The sequence below is a fragment of the Chionomys nivalis genome, chromosome 10, assembly GCF_950005125.1.
Source record: "Chionomys nivalis chromosome 10, mChiNiv1.1, whole genome shotgun sequence".
Lineage (NCBI taxonomy): Eukaryota > Metazoa > Chordata > Mammalia > Rodentia > Cricetidae > Chionomys > Chionomys nivalis.
Window position 1 is genome coordinate 61877683 of NC_080095.1, and position 23407 is coordinate 61901089.

At 39.6% G+C, this 23407-nt stretch overlaps 1 protein-coding gene across 1 annotated transcript in view; it reads left to right on the forward strand.

Annotated features, from left to right (window-relative positions):
• Nucleotides 1-23407, forward strand: part of Sec23a (SEC23 homolog A, COPII coat complex component) — a 50978-nt gene that overhangs the window by 8780 nt on the left and 18791 nt on the right. The window contains exons 5-16 of the mRNA XM_057783087.1: nucleotides 1796-2032; nucleotides 3599-3678; nucleotides 4936-5080; nucleotides 6622-6780; nucleotides 7804-7919; nucleotides 10491-10614; nucleotides 13627-13707; nucleotides 14585-14674; nucleotides 16559-16665; nucleotides 18916-19069; nucleotides 20514-20591; nucleotides 22110-22271. Coding sequence (XP_057639070.1) covers nucleotides 1796-2032; nucleotides 3599-3678; nucleotides 4936-5080; nucleotides 6622-6780; nucleotides 7804-7919; nucleotides 10491-10614; nucleotides 13627-13707; nucleotides 14585-14674; nucleotides 16559-16665; nucleotides 18916-19069; nucleotides 20514-20591; nucleotides 22110-22271 — 1533 coding nt within the window. The remainder of the gene's footprint in view (nucleotides 1-1795; nucleotides 2033-3598; nucleotides 3679-4935; nucleotides 5081-6621; nucleotides 6781-7803; nucleotides 7920-10490; nucleotides 10615-13626; nucleotides 13708-14584; nucleotides 14675-16558; nucleotides 16666-18915; nucleotides 19070-20513; nucleotides 20592-22109; nucleotides 22272-23407) is intronic.

Consider the following 23407-nt stretch of genomic DNA (forward strand, 5'->3'; position numbering starts at 1 on the left):
TGCACCCACACACCCACACACAGATACATAGTTAAAAGTGAAATAAGCCCAAACAAACAAAAATAATTTTAAAAAGTGACTGTACTTTCAGAAATACACTCATGTGAGTAGTATGTTGTTTTATTCATAGTAGAAGGATATTTAACTTATTTTATTTTTATTCAAGTTTTGACCAAAAACTTGGTACATGGTTTATACTTTTATTATTTATTTATTTTTTTTAAGGATGGGTTTTTTTTTTTAAATTTATTTATTTATTATGTATACAATATTCTGTCTGTGTGTATGCCTGAAGGCCAGAAGAGGGCGCCAGACCTCTTTACAGATGGTTGTGAGCCACCATGTGGTTGCTGGGAATTGAACTCAGGACCTTTGGAAGAGTAGGCAATGCTCTTAACCACTGAGCCATCTCTCCAGCCCTGGTTTATACTTTTAAAGTAATATATATTATCTCTTGTTTTTTTATCTAGCACCCCACTTTGTTATTAAACCAAGCTTGAGCCGGGCGGTGGTGGTGCACGCCTTTAGTCCCAGCACTTGGGAGGCAGAGGCAGGTGGATCTCTGTGAGTTCGATACCAGCCTGCTCTACAAGAGCTAGTTCCAGGACAGGCTCCAAAGCCACAGAGAAACCCTGTCTCGAAAAACCAAAAAAAAAAAAAAACAAAAAAAAAAAAACCAAGCTTGTCCTGATTTTGTTGATCTCCCCGAATAGCTGAGACTACAGGTGTGCCCATACCTGGCCTGAACTTTGTAGTTGTTTAATGATTATTTGAAAATACCTTAAAATTATTATTATTATTTACAGCATATTCTCATGTATGTCATGCTGGCCTTGAGTTTTCTATGTAGATGAAGATGGCCTTCAATTCTTGGTGGTTCTGCATGTGCATTACCACACTCAGTTTGAAAATAATAAATACTTATAATAAATTAAACTTCATGTAGTTAAGTAACCCCTCATGCATGTGGTGTGTGTTGAGACAGGATCTTGTTCTACAGCCCTGGCTGGTCTGGAACTCACAGGAATCTGCCTGCCTCTTACCTTCCAAGTGCTAGGATTAAAGGTGTGTGTTAACACACCCAGCTAAATATAGCTAAATATATGTATATGCACATATTGTTTTGCAGGGTCTTTCTGTTACCCTCCTTCTTATTTTTTGGTCTGTTTTGCTGTATTGTGTGTCATCCCCTACCCCTGAGCTGAGGACCAAACCCAGGGCCTCTCTGTACAGTGCTCTACCACTGAGCTAAGTAAGGCAGGGTCTTTGTGTGAAACCAGGCTGGCCTTGAATTTATGTTGATCCTTTTGACTTGACTGTCTTCTAAGTTCTGGCATCAAAGGCGTGTATCTCCATGAATATGCTTCTAAGTTTAATTTTCTTTAAAATTTTTTACATTTAAATTTTAAAAATTTTATTACGTGTGTGCACAGCACAGGTTTGTGCCTGCTCTAGCGTGTGTTTGGAGGTAGAAGTCAGTGTTGTCCTCCTACTGAGGATCCTGGGGCTGGACTCAGTCCGTCAGGCTTGTGCCACAAGTGCTTTTCCTGCTGTGTCACCTTGTCAGCCCTTTAAACTTCAGTCTTCATTCCGTGCTGTGTCCCAGAGCTCTCTCCTAGACCACATATATAACCTGTTTCTTTTCCATGGTGACTCTGTTAGTTAAAAAGAGTATGCACATATTAGTATTTCACTGTTTGCAGTTTTAATTAGTTCTTGATTGACTGTCTTGAATATTGTGCTAAAATGTTAATACCTTTATAAATCCGTTTCTTACTGCATTTTTTTTTTAAAGCGTGGTCCCCAGATGCCTTTGATATTTCTCTATGTGGTTGATACTTGCATAGAAGATGAGGACTTACAAGCTCTGAAGGAATCCATGCAGATGTCATTGAGTCTTTTGCCACCTACAGCTTTGGTTGGACTTATTACTTTTGGGAGAATGGTGCAGGTTCATGAACTTGGATGTGAAGGCATTTCAAAAAGCTATGTCTTCAGGGGAACAAAGGATTTGTCTGCCAAACAGCTGCAGGTGAGTGAGAATGGGAGTGCTCACCTGATTCTTTGTGTACAGTGTGTGTTAATACTTTCTAGATGCATGCATTTTTAAGAAACATGATGAGTTAATTTTATTATAATTGCACTATGACAAGGCTTTAACTTTAGTATTGACTTCAATTTTGTTTCTTATATAATTTAGCTGTCATAAAAATTGAAGACTTTTTACTTTTCATAGTGTGTCTTTGATATCTCTTCATGCCCACATATATAACCTGTTCCATTTCTGTAAATGGCTTTATTAGAATTTCATTGTGTACTTTATTAGGATGTCACTCTGTGCATTGTTTAGTTAGTGATTGTATATATGCAGGTGTGTGTGTGTAGGTCTTAAGACAGCCTAAGGCGTTGTTATTCATCAGGCACCCTCTACTTTATTTTTATATTTTGTTTATTTTGGAGACAGGCCCTCCCCTTGGCCTGGAACCTGATGGTTAGGCGAGGCTGACTGGCCATTAAGCCCCAGGTCTCTGTCACTCAAGTAGTGGATTAAAGGTTTGCACCACTACACTCAGATTCTTTTTGTTTGTTTTGTTTTTTGAGACAGGGTTTCTCTGTGGCTTTGGAGCCTGTCCTGAAACTGGCTTTGTACACCAGACTGGCCTTAAACTCACAGAGATCTGCCTGCTTCTGCTTCCCAAGTGCTGGGATTAAAGATGTGCCCACCACTGCCTGACTCACCCAGATTGTTTAATTCATTCTGCAATTGACATAGATCTTCATGCTTTTGAGGAAAATCTTTTCCTAAGTCATAAATACTCTTCCTGACTACACTGTCTCGCTCTGTAGACCAGGCTGGCCTCGAACTCACAGAGATTCACCTGCCTCTGCCTCCCGAGTGCTGGGATTAAAGGCATAAACTACTACTGTCTGGCACATGAGTGCAGGTCCTTGCAAAGGCAGAAAAGGGCATTCGATTCCCTAGAGCTGGGGTTGCAGGCTGTGAAAGACTGGTAGGCTGATGTGAGGGCCACGCGATAGAAGTGCTGATCAAACTCTGCTTTTCTGCAGCAGCTGCAAGGTTCTTAGCTGCTGAGCCATGTCTCCAGTCCCTGTGTGCTTCCTCATGCTGCTGCTGCTAAGACTGCTGTATCAGATAGCTTCATTCCTTTCTTCTTCTTAGGATTTTACACTACTTTATTAATAACATAATTTTTTCTAGATTTTAACTACTATGAGAGCAGAGAGTATTTTTATTTAAACTACTATATTCCTGCTACGAGTACTTATTTAAGATAATAGTTGCTGAAAAGGATAAATGCGTATAAGTTAAGAAGAAAGACATTTAAGTTAACCATTAATGTATTTTGACTGCATTAGGTAAGAAGTACTCCTAAATACCTTGCATTTGCTCTCTCCTGGTGACTTTCTACTGAGGGAGCTCAGTCTCCATAGCTAGACTGTTTGCCTTCTGGGGAAAGAGACCTTATGCTTATTTTGTGTTCCTAATTTGTAGCGTAGCACCGTGAACATCTTAAGAAGTTGACAAATATTGTTGAAGTAAATAAACCGATCTCACTGAATTCACATCTCTTTACAGGAAATGCTGGGACTCTCGAAAGTACCCGTAACTCAAGCCACACGTGGTCCTCAGGTCCAGCAGCCACCTCCTTCCAATAGGTAATTAATATGGCAACAGACTTCTATAATTCAAGTAGGTACTTAAACACATCATGCCCTTGCCTGGGCAGTGGTGGCTCACACCTTTAATACCAGCACTTGGGAGGCAGAGGCAAGCAGATCTTTGTGAGGTCAGCCTGATCTACAAAGTGAGTTCCAGGACAGACAAAATTACACAGAGAAATCCTGTCCTGAAAAACTAAAACAAACAAACATCATGCCTCAACTTGAACAAAGGCATTAGGTGATACTATAATATTTAGTATTGTCAGGGATATAAATAGATTGCAGTAATATATAATTTTAAAAAACAAACTATAGTTTTTTGAGGTACTTTCTTTTTTACTGAAATGATTCATTTCTTTATCATTATGATGTTAGGAGTTTAGTTTTGATATGTTTCTTTTTATTTATTTTTAAGTTCATAAAACCTTTATGTGGTTTGAAGGCAGCTATATAAAAATAGGGCCTCAAAAACTTCTAATTTTGTCTTTATGGGTAGCTTTCCTATAACCTTCGAAGCAGAGGTGCTGTTATTAAAATTGATATATGTGTTGATGTGTCTTCTAACTATGTTGGTAACCTTAAAACTTTAAACGAAATTGATAGCAATTGTATTCCTTCGTTTGTAGCAGTAATACAACTGGAAGTGAAAAACAGACTATGGTATGGCGCCTAGTAATAGCTCTCCCACTTTCTCTGGAGACAGTTTCCTATGCATTGATGAGTTTGATCTCCTGATCCTCCTGCCTCCACCTTCTTAGTGCTGGGATAACAGGCATATACCATCATGCCTGACTCATTTCTTTCTCCCTCTCCTCTTGCCTCCTTCTCCTCCTCAGTCTTCTCTTTTCCCCCCACTTCTTTGGATCCAGCCTAGGGTCTCCTACCTGCTAGATAAGCCCTCTTCTGACTGAGCTAGCTCCCCAGTAGCAACTGCTTTTGAAGAGACACTCCAGTGTGTCCTGCTGCTCACAGAAAATTGTGAACTGCTGGTCTGCTGTGCATCAAATATTTTTCTCTGTTTTTAGGAAAAGTTCTTAAGATATCACACTTGAAGCTGGGCGGTAGTGGTGCACACCTCTAATCCCAGCACTTGGGAGGCAGAGGTAGGCGGATTTCTGTGAGTTTGAAGCCAGCCTGGTCTACAAGAGCTAGTTCCAGGACAGGCTCCAAAGCTACAGAGAAACCCTGTCTCAAAAAAGAAAAAAAAAAATCACACTTGCAAATGGCTTTTGGTTTACTGTTGTTTTGCAGATTCTTACAACCAGTACAGAAAATAGACATGAATCTCACGGATCTTCTGGGAGAACTTCAGCGAGATCCTTGGCCTGTCCCACAAGGAAAGAGACCTTTGCGTTCCTCAGGAGTGGCACTTTCTATAGCTGTAGGGCTACTTGAGGTAGTGATGATGAAAATGTAGTTTTGAAATGTAAGAGTCTCTGTGTGTGTGTATGTGCATGAGTGTGTGTGCACATGTGGAATAGTAAAGTTGTGAGCCGAACACCATGGTGGTGGTTGGTGTGAGTGTCCCTTTATTTTTCTCTCCTCCTTTTCTTACTTCTTTTCATCTTTTTCTTCTTCCTTGCTCCGCCTTCTTCTTTGTCATCCTTTCTTCTGTCTTGCTATGTAGTTCAGTTAGTGCTGCACTTGAAATATGGCATCCTCCTTACTTAGACTTCTGAATGTAGGACTATCGCTGTGCACCACCCTGCACGGCTCTTCTCTCATTCAATAATCGCTATACATACTGTTTGTTTAAGCTCCACATCTCAGGCAGTTCTGGGGCAGAAGCTAGCTGCATATTTATTTACTAGAAGTAGCATTAGTTCTCACAGTTAAGGGCTTGGTTCTATGAACCTGCTATTCACTTCAAATACCAGCTACAAGTAGTGGTTGTTAATTTTACTTCTATGAGTTGGCTTTTCTTCAGGTTTGATTAATGCTATAGTGTCTGGCTCAAAGAACTTAGAGAAACCTTTTACTTTATGTATCACTTATAGAGTGTTACAAAAGCCACACCCTGATAGAAGAAATACATACATCAGAGAAAGGACATGTCCCTTCTACACACCACACTCTAGAAAGCGGCATGGGTTCAGCTATCCAGAAGCTCTCCAAATCCAGTCCATATGATTTTTAAAAAGGAATTTATTTTTGTTATTTTAAATTATGTGCGTGTGTATGTGTGGGTGTGTGTCTGTATATCTGGTGTGCATGTGTGTGTACATCTGAGTACAAGTGCCCTCATTATGTGCGTGTGTATGTGTGGGTGCGTGTCTATATATCTGGTGTGCATGTGTGTGTACATCTGAGTACAAGTGCCCTCAGAGGTCAGAGGCAGAACTGGAGGTATGGGTGTTGGTGAGATTTCATTGGGTGTAGCTTCTCTGACATTTCTAGGAGACACAGTCATACAGCAAACTTCCTATTCCTCAGGCTGGTTAAATCTTCTCCTCTGTCTGCAATGATTCCTGAGCCTCAGGTGCAGGAGTTGTGTTGTGGATGTTTCAGATGGACTGTGCTCTTCCACTGTGCGTTTTCTTTGGTTGTGGTTTTCTGTAATGGTTTCCCTGTTGCAAAGAGAGGCTTCCTTGATGAGGGTGTGAGGACTACACTTACTGGTTAGACTTGGAGAAGGATGTCTTTTTCTTTAATTCATTATTATTATTATTATTATTATTTATGGGGAGGGAGGGAGGGAGGGAGTAAAAGAGGGAGAGAGTTCATGTGTGCCGCGTGTGTTTGTATGAGTGTGTGTGTGTGTGTGTGTGTGTGAACAGTCTTTGGAGGACAGAAGAGGGTTATACTCTGGAGCTAGAGCTGCAGGCAGCTGGGAGCTGCTGTGTGTGGGCTGGGAAATTATTTATTTGAGACAGAAGTGTATGTATCTGCGTTTTGTTTTTCTTTACACTTTCTGACTGAGTTCCTTTTCTCAAACAGTGTACTTTCCCCAACACTGGTGCTCGGATCATGATGTTCATTGGTGGTCCTGCTACCCAGGGGCCTGGGATGGTGGTTGGAGATGAATTAAAGACACCAATAAGATCCTGGCATGACATTGAAAAGGATAATGCCAAATATGTTAAAAAGGGAACTAAGGTAATTTTTAGTTGTTTTTTTTTTTTTGTGAATTATTTTCTATTTGTGTAACTTTCATTTTTTTTCTTTTCTTCTCTTTCGGTTTTTTTTGAGAGAGGGTTTCTCTGTGTAGCTTTGGAGCCTGCCCTAGAAATCACCCTGTAGACCAGGCTGGCCTCATACTCACATAGATTCTCCTGCCTCTGCCTCTTATATGCTGAGATTAAAGGCATGCACCACCACCACCTGACTGTAACTTTACATTTTTAGGAGTGGTTTGCAAAGCTATATTTCGCTAATGGTGATTCTTGACTCTTTGATATTTTTTCTGCTTGTTGATGTCCTTGTTATTATTATTTTTAGTTCAGGCTATTAGTTGCTATATTGTTTGTTATTTTTTGGTAACCACTGTTATATTTTTAACCATAATTGATGTCATAATTTTTGATACTGAGCGCTTTTGTCTTCTAATGAGTTTGCCATTTGAGCTCAGAATTTTTTTATTTATTTTTTATTTTTTTATTTAAAGCTGCTAAAAATGCTTTAGGTTTGCTTATCTTCTTTTCTTTCCCTCTCTTTTCGGGTATGTTTTTTATTTGCCTGTGGATTTAGCTAGGAAAAGGAGCTGTGTAGTTCTCTGTTCTGTGTGTGTTTGTGTTGAAGAAGAGAATGTATGACTCTCTTTAGTTTTGCTTTACTTAGAAGTAGACCTGAAAATAATGGCTTTGAAGTCAAAGATGTTAAAATATCAGGCTTTAGTTATTTATTTGAGACAAATCTTTGTATATAGTATAGCCCATGATCCTCCTGTTGTAGCCTCCCCAGTGCTGGGATTTCAGATGTCTGTCTCATGTCTGACTGTAAGTCAGACTTCTAGAAGTCATTTTATCTTTTTTATGAAACTGTAGAAAGTTGAATGAGACTAAATCATATGTAAATTATGACAAATTATTCTTTTACTCTTAAATTATTTTGATCTGTTAATAGGAAAAAATTTATTGGAAAGTTAGGCTGTATATTTGATTTAATCAAAATCTCTTGTAGCATTTTGAAGCGTTAGCTAATCGAGCTGCTACGACTGGGCATGTTATTGATATCTACGCATGTGCATTAGATCAGACGGGTCTTCTAGAGATGAAGTGCTGCCCTAACCTTACCGGGTACGTATGTGCATATCTGATAATGCCTGTGTACAGATATGGACCAACACTGAGAGCTTGGGAAATGAAAAACCCACTCATCATCTTGCAGCTTCATGGCAATATTTGCTGACAGCTTTGCTGTGTCTTCTTTGGATCTTATGTTACTTTTTTTTTCTAAAAAAGCAGGATTATGAAGGCACAAGTTCTTTTGAAAAAGTTTATTCTAATGTTGCTCTGTTTTAGTAGTGTTTTTGAGACAGCACATTGTAACAGGCTTTTTCTTTTGAGCTACCAACAATCTCCCATATTGAAGAGAGGAGGCTGCTTGTTGGTTCCCGGCTGCTCAGCCCCAAAATAATCACACAGAAACTGTATTAATTAAATCACGTCTTGGCCTATTAGCTCTAACTTCTTATTGGCTAGCTCTTACATATTAATTTAACCCATTTCTACTAATCTGTGTATTGCCATGAGTCTGTGGTTTACTGGATAAAATTCTGGCGTCTGTCTCTGGTGGGGCTACATGGCTTCTCTCTGACTCCTCCTCCTTCCAGCATTCAGTTTAGTTTTCCCCACCTACCTAAGTTCTGCCCTATTAACAGGCCAAGGCAGTTTTTTTATTCACCAGTGGTATTCACAGCACACAGAGGGGACTCCCACTTCACTCCCAAATCATGACAGGGAGACTTCTTATTAGTTTACGAATGCTTGCCTTAGCTTAGGCTCATTTCTGGCTAGCTCTTTTAACTTACCTTGTTTCTCTTTATCTTCCTCAGAACTTCTTACCTTCCTTTCTGTATGTCCTACTTTTCCTGCTTCTTCCATGTCTGTCTGTCTGGTGGCTGCCTGGCTGGCTGGCCCTGGGCATGTCCCTCTTTTTCTCTCTCATTCTCTTCTTCTTTTCTTCCCCGGAGCCTACATTTCTCCTCCTATTTATTCTCTCTGCCTACCAGTCCCACCTTTCCTTTCTCTGTTTAGCTATTGGCTATTCAGCTTTTTGTGAGACCAATCAGGTGCTTTAGGCGGGAAAGATGAAGCAGCAATACATCTTTTTATAACTAAACAATTGCAGCATAAACAAATGTAATATGCCCTTACACAGTTAAATTAATCTTTATCAGTGTAAACAAATGTAACTCATCTTTGCCTAATTAAAATAATATTCCACAACAGCAGAACTTGAAATTTATCCATTTAAAATGTTTGTTGAGGTTTTAGTATGTTCACAAGTATATGACCACTACTGTGATTAAATTTAGAACTCTTGTCAGGCCCTGGAGAGACTGCCTGTTTCCTGTCACTCTCCATTCCTCTTTCCTGTCTCACCACATCCTCCTGCCTAGGCAATACTACTCGCCTCTTCTGGATGTTTCCTATAAATGGAATAATAAGTGGTGGTTTACCATTTGCTTCTTTTAAAAAATTATGTGTATGAATGTCTTGCCTATGTGTGGGTACTGTGTATTTGCTTGGTGCTCAAGGAGGTTAGAACAGAGAGTTGGGTCCTTGGAACTGGAGTTACCAATGGTTATGAGCCACCTTGTAAGTGTGGGAGCTGAACTGGGATCCTCTGCAAGAGAAACCAGTGCCCTCGACCACTGAATCATCTCTCCAGCCCACCACGGGCTTCTTTATTATGCACATTTAGTATAGCCAGTATTTCTTTTCATTGCTGAAAAAAAGTAAAGTAGGAGTTCATCTTCATCCAGTATTGTCTTAGATACACCTATGGAAATGCAAACAACTAGTAAAGGAGGGGTTCATCTTCATCCAGTATTGTCTTAGATATACCGTGGAAATGCAAACAACTAGGAGATCAGCAGGGAAAGTTCTAGACGTAAAGGCCCTGCTCATCTGTGTCAGACATTACAGACACAAAGTAATGCAGGGTGGAGATGAATTATTTCAGCATTGTGGAGGTCATTGAGAATCTCACTGAAAACAATGAAAGTTGGCCTAGAGTGAATTATAAAGACAACAAGAGGAGAGACTTGGAAGTAACTGATATGGACAAGAGGTTCTCAGGTATTGTACAGATAACTCAGGTTTCTTGTAAAAACCAGTGCTCTTTAGTATGTGTGAGATGGGGCTTACTAGTGGGGTTAATGTTGCTAGACCAAGGACCACACTGTGAGAAGTAGAAGTAGAGACAACTTTTGTAAACACTTACTGTGAAAAGGAACAGTCATTAATGCATGATGCATGATCAAGTGTTGTGTAACAAGGATAATCTTAGATGATATGTATGAAAGGAGCAAATCTGGGCTGGTTGGGTGGCTTAGTAGGTAAAGGCTCTGATGGCAAGCCCGATGCCCTCAGTTGGGTACTTGGGACCCACACGGTGGAAGGAGAGAACTGGTGACCTGAAAGTTGTTCTCAGACCTTGACATGCACACTATGTTGTGTGCACACCCATATACACAATGTCATCAATGTAATTAAGAATTATTAATGAAAATAGTGTTAATTACATTTGTTTTGGGGAATGTCTTTACTATTTGTTCATAGTCTAAGTAATTTATTTTTTTTCTAGTAACACATGAGCCCAGTTAATTGTGTTCTGTATGTTTATTTGCCTTTTCTGTGCAGAGGATACATGGTAATGGGTGACTCTTTCAACACTTCCTTATTCAAGCAGACTTTTCAAAGAGTCTTCACCAAAGATATACATGGACAATTTAAAATGGGCTTTGGTGGCACATTAGAAATAAAGGTAAGAACCCAAACTTGACATGTGTGATGTTTATCAAGTGAGAACCTTGTAGGCTTAATGGTAACTTTAAAATATCAGTCAAATTCAGAGGTACTTTAAAAATAATGGTTACTTTGAACCTTGAATTAGAGATTTTGTTTCCCAGTAAAAGGAGTCATTAAGAGTATATGAGAGGGGGATCGTTCCTAATAATGGTTAGAGAAGGAGAGTCATGTAAGTAAATTTCTTATGTTGGATATTTTTGTGTTTTAGAGATAAGGTTTCATCTAGTTTGTCTTCTAACTCCTGATCCTCCTGCCTCAACTTTCCAGGTGTTGCCATGCAGATGTGTTCTACTATACCTGGCACTAAACATTACATATATATTTTATACTAAATTTATATGTTAGTTTTTGTTTATTTGTTTGTCTTATTTTTCAAGATGGGTTTTCTCTGTGTAGCCCTGAATGTCCTAGAACTCACTTTGTAGACCAGACTGCCTCAAATGCAGAGATTCTCCTGCCTCTGTCTCTTGAGTGCTAGGATTAAAGGCATGCAGTACCATGCCCAGCATATGCTAGTTTTTGTTTTGTTTGTTTGTTTTTGTGTGTGTATGGTTTTTGTTTTTTTTTGGCAGAGTTTCTCTGTGTAGCCCTGACTCTCCTGGGACTTGCTCTGTAGACGAGGAGGGCCTTAAATTCAGAGATCTGATTCACCTGTCTCTGCATCCTAAGTGCTGGGATTAAAGACATATACTATCACTGTCCAGCTGTGTGTTAATTTTTATAATGGCAGAGGAAATTATTCTTTAGTTTTGTGGTTAGTGTTGGCTGAACATGAAATTCCATCATGAATTTCAAATTTTGACTTAAAACACTTGTAAAGCTATGTGTGAATTACATGGATATTATAAAAACACTGATTTTGAATTTTCAATAAATGTTTCTTATTGACATTATCTTATTGAATGCTTACCATGTAATCAGTATGATAGTGGAAAATTATAGAGATATGATTGGATCTGTAAGGTGGAAGTTTTTGATGTAGGAGTCCCTTTTGTATGCTGTGAATAATGTTTTATTGCTGTTGGTTAATAAAGAAGCTGATTTGGCCAATAGCCCAGCAGAATAGAGCCAGGTGGGGAAGTCTAAGCAAAGATACAGGGAAAAAGAAGGCGGAGTCTGGGAGATGCCAGCAGGTGCTGGAGAAGCAAGATGTGAGAGAACAAGCCTCATGGTAAAATATAGAATAATAGAAATGGGTTAAGTTGTAACAGCTCGTTCATAATAAGCCTGAGCTAATAGGCCAAACAGTTTGTAATTAATATTAAACCTCAGAGTGGTAATTTGGGAATTGGTGGGTGGGAGAGGGACCTCTAGTTATAGGTCTTGTTATTAGGGAAATTCATCTGGAGAGAGAGATTAATGTATATGATCAGATGAACTAGCAGTAAAAAACAAAGTGGTATAGTTTAGGAAGAGAAGCGAGAGTGGGGTATAGTGGTGCACACCTTTAATCCCAGGACTCGGGAGGCAGAGGCAGGTGAATCTCTCAGTTTGAGACCAGCCTGATCTACAAAGGACAGCCAGGGCTAACAGAGAAAGCTTGTGTCTCAAAAATTAAAACAAAATAGCAGGTGAGTGTAGCTTTTATTAATTTCTGAAACATGAGAGGAAAGTGGATTTTGTTCAGTAGCCCAATGTGAGGGGATTCGTGAAGGCGAGCATCAAAAGATGTTTGAAAAAAATGTCTTGTGAGAGTGGATAGTTTCTGCTGAAATATAGGAACCATAGTATTAATTATGTGAGCTGCTTGTAGATTGGAGATGCGCATGTCTGTTGTTTGAGGGCTAGTGAGAACCCTTGTTTCACTTGTATAGCCTGGTTGCCCTGCAACTCACTATGTGTACCAGGTTGTCCTTAAATTCATAGAGATCCATTTGACTCATGTGCTACCATGCCCGGCAAAGTAGATTTTTTTTTATAGTGCTGGGAATTGAACCTAAGGATCTTTTCAATGCTAAGCTAGTACTCTGTCACTGAGCTACAGTCCCAGCCTTTTTTAATTTTTTATTTGCAAGACAACATAGTAGCTTAAATTTGATAGAAGAAGAAACTGAAGAGAGACTGGTCTTGGAGCTGGAGAGGTGGCTCAGTGGTTAAGAGCACTGGCTGCTTTTCCTGAGGACTCAGATATGATTCTCAGCATCAACTCATAACTGCCTGTAACTACAGTGCCTTCTTCTTGTCTCTGTAGACACTAGACATGCTTGTGGTGCACAGACATACATGCAGGCAAAACGTTCCCACACATAAGATATTTAAATAAGAGAGATCAATCTTAAAGATAGTTTTCTGTGGATAAGCAATAGCTAAGCCTAGGGTTTTAATGTATGTAATTTGAATTTAGGGTATGGCATGACTTTGAAGTTAGGGTCAGATTCCCAAATGGAGTTCTCCTGTGGCTGGTGGTAATAGAAGGCGAGAATTAAATTAGAGCTTAATGGCTAATTAATTTTATCATATTTTCATTGCCTTGTTTTTGAGATGGAGTTTTCTATGTAACTGTGGCTGTCCTGGAACTTGCTATATAGGCCAGACTCGCCTCAACCTCACATAGATCTGCCTGTCTTTGTCTCCAGGTGCTGGAATTAAAGTTGTGCGCCACCATACCTGGCTTTTCACTGACTTTTGAGATTTAAATATGGAAGAATGTCTTATATTCTTAAACTCCTATAAACATCTGAATTTGTTAAAAAATTTTACTATATTTTGTGTGTGTATGTGCATGTGTGCGTATGTATGCGTGTGTGTGTGTGCACGTGCGCATGTGTGTGCATGCACATGCTGTGTTGCTTGTATGGAGGTCTGAGGGCAACTTAGAAGAGTTGGTTCTTTCTTTCTACCATGTAGTCCCTGGAATTCAAATTCAGTCGGTCAGGCTTGGTGGCAAGTACCTTTGTCCACTCAAGCCGTCTTTCGAGCCCTGGCTTTACTTTTGAGGGAACCAAATGTACCATGTTCTTATTTACAGACCTCAAGGGAAATAAAGATTTCAGGAGCTATTGGACCCTGTGTGTCTCTTAACTCTAAAGGACCTTGCGTATCTGAAAATGTAAGTAATGTTTGTCTTAAAAAATACAGTCAATTTCTAGGCTAGCACAAAACAGATCCATCATGGAAGCCTCTAGTTTTCCTTTAAAATTGTTGTGTGGTTGAGTTTCCGTTGCACTTCCATGTGTTTCCCATACACTGCCACCAGTGCTCTACTTTATGTGGCTAAGCTATCCCTTGTCTTAGTGTGCTCTTAAATGAATTCTCATGACTTGGAAGTATTTAGGTTTCTGAAAGCCAGAATTAATTTCAAGTGTTTTTTGTCACCAAAATTAGCAACAGAACAACCAAATCAGAGAGATTTAAGTTTCAACTCCTTTTTTTCCCCTCTGTCTGTTGAGAGACTATAATGCATTCCAAAATTACAGTCATGTAGTTGTAGATAGGATAAGACAGCACAAAATAGATAATCAGCTTTTGAAAATGACAAAGCAAAAAAAAATCAATTTATATGCTGTTTTTATGATAAACATTTGCATCTAAATTTTCTTGACATTTAGAATGCTTATAATCCTGGTGCAGAGGACCTAGTCATATATGCATATATATAGAATTCCTTTACACAGATAGGAAGTTTGGGTAGAAAGATAATGTTACTGATTAATCCTTCATTAAATAGTGCGTGCTTCAAAATACCTTGTATTCTTTTAATTTACTCAGCAAACCTTTTAATGATCTTAATGTTTTGTCATGTAAAAATTGCTTACTTGTATTTAATTATGTATTTGTGATTATGGTGTTTAAATTTTTTAAGTTTTAACACTTATTGAATAAATCTGAACACTATGTTTTTCTTACTGGAGGCTTATCTCTGCTTTTCTTCCTCCTATAAATTGATAAATAATGTTCTTTCAAGCACCCTGTGTTTATTTTTCTAGGAGATTGGAACAGGTGGCACTTGTCAGTGGAAGATATGTGGACTCAGTCCCACTACAACCTTAGCCATGTATTTTGAAGTTGTTAACCAGGTATGACTGTCTACATTTTTTTAAAAAATAGGTTTTTGGTATTTTGAGACAGAGTAGGTAGCTCTTGCTCTCTGGAGCTCACTATGTAGAACAGGCTGACCTTGAATTCAAAGAGATCCGCCTGTCTCTGTGCTGGGATTAAAAGTGTATGCCGCCATGTCTGGCTGCTTTTTAATACTGGAGGGTAAGCATGTACTAAACTGAGACACTGAATCTTTCATATAAAGTGAAGGATTTATTTTCTAGTTTTGTGAATCATGTCATTGGTATTTTGATAGATTGGCAATGGATCTGTAGGTTGAATTGGGTAGTGTGGACATTTTAAAAATACTGATTTTTCCTGTTCATGAACAAAGATATCTTTCCATTTGTTTATGGTTTTGTTTAATTTCTTTGATCTTTGTTTGGATTTATTTATAGGTATTTTTTCACTATTATAAATGGGAATATTTCCTCCCCCTCTCTCCACTTCCTTTCCTTTCCTTCCCTCAGCAGTGCTGGGGATTGAACCAAGTTTCTCCCCCTTTGACTAAACTTTATTCTTGCTGGGTAGCTAGGTAGATGTTCCACCATTGAATTCTCTATGCCTAGTGTTGATTTCCATTTCAGAGAATTTGGTATAGGTGTATGACAATGTTACAGATTTTTTTTTTTTTTAGATAGTCTTATGTAACCAGGCTGCCTTGAATTCCCTGTATAGGTGTTGATGGCCTTAAACTTCTGGTCCTCTGTCTCTAAAGTGCAGGGATCACAGGCATTTGCTAACATGCCTGACTTTTTAAAAAATAATTATTTCAAAATTATGTATATGTGTGGGGGTTATGTGCCTATGTGTGCAAGAGCCCACAGAAGCCAGAGACATCATATTTTCTGGAGCCATAGTTAGAGGTGGTTGTAAGTCATCTAGTCTTTGTTCTGAAATCAACTTGATTCTTCTGCAAGAGTAGTATTCACTTTTTTTTTTTTTTTTGTTTTTTTTGTTTGTTTTTTGAGACAGGGTTTCTCTGTGTAACAGCCCTGGCTGGGAGCTCTCAGATATCAGCCTGCCTCTGCCTTTTTCTGAATGCTGGGATTAAAGGTGTGTACCACCACTGTCTGGCCAGTATTCACTCTTTTTTATTTTTCTCAATCAAAGCAGAATTTATTGCCTCCTAGTACCAGCTTATTGTAACAAGGTGATCTTTCTTTGTATTTAACTAATTTATTTTATATACTGACCACATCCTCCTCTCTCTCCTCTCCTCCCATCCTTTCTCTATATTTGCTAAGAAAGGGCCAGGGCTCCTATGGACATCAGCAAACCATGACACATCAAGCTGCTTTAAGGCCAAGCACTTTCCCCTGTATTCAGGCTGGGCAAGGCAATCCAGCATGAGGGATAGATTCAGAAAAGTCAGTCCAAGCACCAGGGACAGCTGCTGCTCCTATTGCTAGCAGTCGTACAAAGAGACTAAGCTACACATCTTTCACATATATGCAGAGGGCCTAAGTCCATCCCATGTAGGTTCTCTGTCTCTGTGAGTTCCCATGAGCCAGGCTAGCCATTTCCAGAGAGGCTAGGTAACGACGAGGGCTAAAGTGGGGACACGTGGATCTCTGTGGGAAGGGGAAATAGAGGAGGAGAGCTCATTGGACTAGGGGTGGGTGGGCATGGGAAACTGAGGGTTCGGGTTGGGGGGTGGGCGGAGGGGAAGAGTGCTGAGAGATGACTGGAAAGCGGGGTAGAAGCCTGATGCTCTTAACTGCCGAGACATCTCTTTAGCCCCTGGACTTTTCCTTACCCTAGAATGATTGTTTTTAGTGCTAGAGAAGATATAGTTGTTGATACTGTGACACACCATAGTAGATTTTATATTTTATTCTTGCTTCTTTATTTTTATACAGCACAATGCTCCAATTCCTCAAGGAGGACGAGGTGCAGTCCAGTTTGTGACCCAGTATCAGCACTCAAGTGGGCAGAGGCGTATCCGAGTGACCACAATTGCTAGGAAGTAAGTTTTTTAAATTTAATTTTGTTTTTTATTAGAGGATTGTAGGTCATACTCTCAAGTTGGGTTTCTTATTTGGGTAACGTTTATGACTAGAAAACATTTATGATTAAGGGTTTATTTGTGATTTATTTCTTTCAGACCTAGCTTATTTTGTAGAATAGTCAGTGATAAGTGCAATAGCAGTCTTTAAACAGCACTCCTCAGACAGTTAGTGCTCTACAGAGAAACCCTGTCTCAAAAACCAAGAACAAAACAAAACGAAACGTACTCCTCAGGGTTGGGAAGATAGCCCAGTTGGTAAAATGCTTGCCTTGCAAGCATGGAGACCTGAGATTGGTCCCCAGAACCCATGGAGAAAAAGCTGGATGTGGTGGGCCCATGTGTAGTCCCAGCTCTGAGAGACAGAGACAGATGCATTGTTGGGACTCTCTCTCCTGCTAGTCTGGTCTGATTGGTGACCTCCAGGCCAGTGAGAATCCTGTCTCAAAAAATTAGGTGCCTGGCTTCTGAGGACAACTCCTCAGGGAGATACTTCCCTGCCTTCCGTATCCAATGCACAAATGTGCAACCACACATGCACACAGAAGTGCTCCTGAGTCACACACTTAAAAACGTGTTTATTATGACCAGGTATGGTGGCACACACTTGTAATCTCAGCACTTGGGAGGTAGAGGCAGGAGGATCAGGAGATTCAGGTCATTCTGATGGAGTTAAGCCAGCTTGGCATACATGAAACTTTCTCAGAAAAGCAAGCAAACAAAGGGCTGAAGGAATGGCTCAGTAGATAAGAGCACTTGCTGCTGTGGAGAAGACCCAAATTCAGTTCCTATCACCCATGTCAGGTAGCTAACAGCCAACTGCCTGCAACTGGTTTCAGGGGATCTAATGCCTTCTTAACACCTCGCAGGCATCCACCCACACATATACAGACACATTTACATATACTCACTGCTAAATAATAATTAGTAACAACATCAAAGTAGAAATACATTATCTCCATGGGGATAATCAAATGTTGTTATTTAGTAGCGACACACACACACACACATACATATATGCTGCCTGTGACATTGAGTGAGCCAGCTGGGGCCAGTGATAGAGAGCTCACTCACCCTGGTGGTGAGGATGCGAGAGAGCTGGCAGGTTGACCAACTCAGCCACCACCTAGGCGCAGATCCAGAGCTATGAATTGGCCAGTCCCGGCATCCACCCCATTTGTGAACTGCTGGAGCACAAGAGGGGCCAGTCCTGCTGATCCAAAACTGCAGGACCTCCCCAACACAGGGCAACAATGGGATAACCAGAAGGAGTCCCGGTGAGGGTCCAGTACTGACAGTGTAGCAGAAGCCAGAGGCCTGGACCCAGCAGTGACTCATTGCAACAAACATTTGCAAGTAAAGATGTATGGACTAAAAGTGTGCTTTGTGACTTCACTGTGACACATTATAGCTACCATGTCGAAATTCCTTGTTTGTCTTTTAAATTTTATTTTATTTTGGGGGAAGAGTTGCAAGGACAGAAGGTAGATGCAAACAGATGGGGAAATGAGTAGGATTGGGGTGCATAGTGTGAAATCCACACAAAAAAAATCAATATAAAGTTAAAAAAGATAAAGACTGGTAGAAGTTAGTATATGTTTATACATACGTATATGGTATTCTCTGTCTATAGTGTGTGCTTATGTGCATGTATACTTTAATTTTGTGAAAAGAGTTCTTAGGAATGAGGTCACCATCAGGATTTTTATATCATACATTCACACATGCTATTTCATTAAAAAAGATCTTGATTTGTGTAAGTATGTGTGTACATGTGCAGGTCACTGTTTGCAGGTAGAGGTCAGAGGACAGCACTAAGGAGTAAGTTTTCTCCTGCCACGCTATGGGATCTGGTACTTGAACTCAGGTTGTAGGTCTATGTGCTAGTGTGTCTACCCACTGAGCCCTGTCCTCCTGACCCATCATAGTCTATTTTCTTTACTATAAAAGTCTTGATGTCCTAAAGAATATGTTTGGTGATGTTCCTTTAGAGTTATTTTAGAAAATATTTTAAGGTTTGGTTTTATTTTTAGGCAAATCAGTATAATGAAAGCTAGTTGTGATGTTTTAGTAATGCTAATTAATCTGTATAGTATTATAATCTTGAAATATTGAGGAGGCGTTTTATATTCTCTAAGTGTAGCTCTGTGTGACAGCCAACTGTGGTATTATATAATTCATTTATAATTCTGTGCTTTCTTATTTCTTTAGCTGGGCAGATGCTCAAACTCAAATCCAAAACATTGCTGCATCTTTTGACCAGGAAGCAGCTGCCATTCTCATGGCCCGGCTGGCAATATACAGAGCAGAAACAGAGGAAGGGCCAGATGTGCTTAGATGGCTGGACAGACAGCTCATTCGCCTGGTAAGGAGCAGACATGCACTTTTCTCAGCTTGTCAGCTTTCATTTGTAGTGAATGTGCTTTACAGTGGGTGGGGAGACCTGCAGGACAGACTCTCCAAAGGACGGGACCTCGTGGTAAAGAGCAGCGTTCTACTCGCTCCCGTCAAAGTGCATGGCAAGCAAGACTTAGGATTGCAAGTTTTAAAAGAGTTCTTAGCAGGCTTAGCCTTCTTTTCTATCTCATATCTCACCTTCACAAACTGCTGTAATTACCTATTATATTTTAAAAAGAGAAACACTAATAAAAATCAAAAGGGTCTAGTGAATAACCAAATGAGACAGTTGTACTAGGCACAAAACAACATTTTTCACACTGTGTCTAGACAGCTCTTAGCCTCACACTAAACATTCTGCAACACGCACACAGAGCCAGGTAGCTAGGCCAGAGGGCAGGCTGTAGACGGAGTGGAGGGTCCCATCAAGAGGAGACTAGTGGGGGTCATTTGGGAGGAAGGTTGGTACAGTCAAACTACTGTTCTACTTTTTGTAAAACAGCTATTGCTCATTTTTTTGTGCCTTAGCTGTATTTTGTCCAAAACTGAGAATGGTTTTATCCAAATATGTCACATTTGCTTCACCATAGCACAGGAAGGGATTATTTTGGCTCATAGTTTTTGGGTTTTTGATTTATGATCCTTGGCCTGTGACATTGTGGCAGAAAGGGAGACTGTGAGTATATAGCTCCCTTTAAGGCATGCTCCTAGAAATCAAAATACCTCCCATTAGGCCCTTTCCTTCCCAACTGGTGCTGTGACTGGTGGTGGGCCAAGCCTCTAACACATGGGCCTGTAGGGCAGAGAGTTTTTGCTTGACAAAAGAGGCTGGTAGTTAAGGTTCATTGCCTGTTGTAGTAAGAGCTCACCATTGTGCAAGGCAGCTGGATGCCTTTTGCCATATTCTTGTACGTGACTTGCTTCCCTGTTACCTGTGCGAGTGACCTTATTTTATTCTAATTTTGCTTCTGTAAATCCTTTTCTTTACTAAACTTATTTTTTCTTTTGGGCACTCTCAGTATGGCAAACTTTGTACTAACAGCTTACTTTCGTAGCTGCTGTGGTGTGTTGGTTGTGTATCTTTCTGTCCTTGGCCAGTATTGAAAAAGATACTCTGATAGTCTTAGGAAGCTTTGTTGCCCACCCCATTGGCCTTTATATAATCTTTATTTGCTACAAAAGTCACTTACTTATTACAAATATAAACCTTTAGAGTGAGTTATTGCATTTCTGAAATTCAAATGTTTTTTGGTTGTAATTAATCCCTTGCTAAGTCAATATGTAATATTCCAACTTTACACTATGTTGAATATCTTTCTCCTAAAAAGTAGCAACTTTTTTTTATAAAGAGAATATTTATGTGCAGAATTTTCTTTATTCTACCAGAAACAAATCAAAAATATTTTATTTAGTGTCAGAAGTTTGGAGAATATCACAAGGATGATCCAAGTTCCTTCCGATTTTCAGAAACATTTTCCCTTTATCCACAGGTAAGCAGGGCAAAGAACTGCTCTTTTCTCTTGTTACCAATAGCACTGAGTTTCATCTTTTTTGTTGTTTTATCTTTTAATAATCATCTATGCATTTATTTTATTAGATTATTCTTTTAGTTTGGTAAATTTTTGGATAACCCAGCAATTAATTTTATGCTCTGTGGTTAATGAGAAGAATATAATATCCCTGTATGGGCCTTATAAATAGTCACTGTTTGTGGTGCCTGAAGGCTTAGCTGAAGGTGCTGTGGGTGCAAGCAAGACTAATGTCCATTAGCGGACCATCTGAGGTAAGAGCTTCTAATTACAACAATGCCAAAAGAGTGTCTGTGCAGTGATTTTACCAATGATGAAATCTGGGGGATATTCATCATCTGATAACAGTTTTATAGTGCTGTACCAGGTGAGAGACGTGAGCCTAACTTGCCTTACAGCTCCTTTACCATCTCTGTGCTTGTCTGTCATGTCCCCCCCATCTCCCTCCCCGTTTTTGAGATAGGGTCTTGTTTTGTAGCCAATGTTCATTTTGAACTTGTCATGTTCTTGCCTTAGTCTTCCAAATGCTGGGGTTATATACTTGTACCTTTAGTGCTTCAGTGAAATTCATTTTTGCTTATAAAAACTTTGTCCTGGAACTTCAGCTTATAATGTTCTCTTCTCTTCTCTTCTCTTCTCTTCTCTTCTCTTCTCTTCTCTTCTCTTCTCTTCTCTTCTCTTCTCTTCTCTCTTCCCCTCCCTCCCTCCCTCCCTCCCTCCCTCCCTCCCTCCCTCCCTCCCTCCCTCTCTCCCTCCCTTTCTTTCTTTCTTTTTCTTTTTTTTTGAGACAGGGTTTCTCTGTGTAGTCCTGGCTGTCCTGGAACTCACTCTGTAGACCAGGTTGGCCTTAAATTCAGAGATCCACCTGTGTCTGTCTCCTAAATGCTGGGATTAAAAGTGTGCACCACTACCGCTCAGCCTTTTTTCTTCGTGAGGCAAGGTCTCCAGCCTAGGCATGCCTTGACCTTCTCGGATAGCTCGTTATTTGGGTGCCCGAGCAGAACTCCTATCCCAAGCTTGCCTAGCAAGCTCTCTTCCTGCAGAGCTATTTCACCAGCCCAGACATAGCTCATGAATATCAGGATAAACTTTCTTGGGATATACTTTAGAATATTTTAAAGAAAACATTTATTTTTTTATTTTAAATGCCTGTGTATGTGTCTGTATGAGCTTATGTGCACCATGTATATACAATAGCCTGCACAGGTCAGAGCTTCTGATACTCTGAAATGAAGTTACAGGGAGGTGTGAACCACCCAGTGTGGGTTCTAGTAATTGAAAGCCTCTTACCTCTGAATTCATTAGTAAGTACACTTAACCGCTAAGCCATCTCTCCAGTCCTACTTTAGTATATTCTTAACAGAACGTGTTTTTGTGGGTTGCTAATGTGACACAATAATGTAAGCAAATGTTTTCTTAGAAAACTGCTATTGCCATATTAAAATCAATAAAAGCTATCTCACCTGTTTTATCTTGTAGTTTATGTTTCATTTAAGAAGATCTCCTTTCTTGCAAGTTTTTAATAATAGTCCTGATGAGAGTTCGTATTATCGTCACCATTTCATGCGTCAAGATCTGACCCAGTCTCTAATCATGATTCAACCCATTCTGTATGCCTATTCTTTTAGTGGCCCTCCAGAGGTAAGAGGAAAAAGAGATGATTTGTCTTGTGACTGTGATGTGTGGCATGAGAGAGTGAAAACAACATTGTTTTGAAATGAAGTTGGAATTTGTTAAATTATTATTGCAAGATACTAATTTAAAAATACTTACGTGTGTTCGCTATATAGTAGGTGGGGTGGTAGTTATATCATTAAATGATACAAATCTGTTATAGAATATTCTCGGGTGACTGTGTTTAGTTTTTGGTTGACAAAGCTCCCTAGAGTTTATGATTAGTCTTTGAAGGCTCTGAAATGGCCATGGTTCTGGAGTAAATGGCTGGCATCTTAGCTTATTGTCTGAGAGGACAAGCTGTCACAGTCGAGTCTCTTGTTTTCATGTGTCTTGTTTGCTTCTGGTCCTTTGAGAACATATGATACATTGATCATAAAGGTACGGATTTGGAAGAGTGATAAAGTCACCCTCAGCTATTTTGGGAAACTGTTCCACACATGTTTATCTTTATCAAATAAATAGCTTTCTTGGGGCCGGAGAGATGGCTCAGTGGTTAAGAGCATTGCCTGCTCTTCCAAAGGTCCTGAGTTCAATTCCTGGCAACCACATGGTGGCTCACAACCATCTGTAATGAGGTCTGGTGCCCTCTTCTGGCCTGCAGACATACGCACAGACAGAATATTGTATAAATAATAAATAAATAAATATTTAAAAAAAATTAAAAAAAAAATAAATAGCTTTCTTTATGATAATTTGAATTGTTCATTCTACCATTTAAAACTATATAACTGCCTTTAATTCCAGCACTGAGGCAGAGATCCTCCTGCTTCTGCTTCCCTAGTACAGGTGTGTTTCACCATGCCTGGCTTGTTATTACTTATTCCACCTGATAGCTGTAGAATATCTTAGAAGAGAGCTGAAGTTCGCCAGCTTGAGCACCTGTCCCTGATCAGCCTAGCCATTGTGTAACTGCATTTGCCTAATGCTTTTCTTTTATGTTCTCTTTCTCTCCCAGTTTTTTTTTTCTTCCTCTATCTGGGCCGTTTTCATTAACATAGTAACTTTTTTTATTTAAATAAAGATTTATTTATTTATTATATATATAGTATTATGCCTGCACATATGCCTGCAGGCCAGAAGAGGACACCAGATCTCATTGC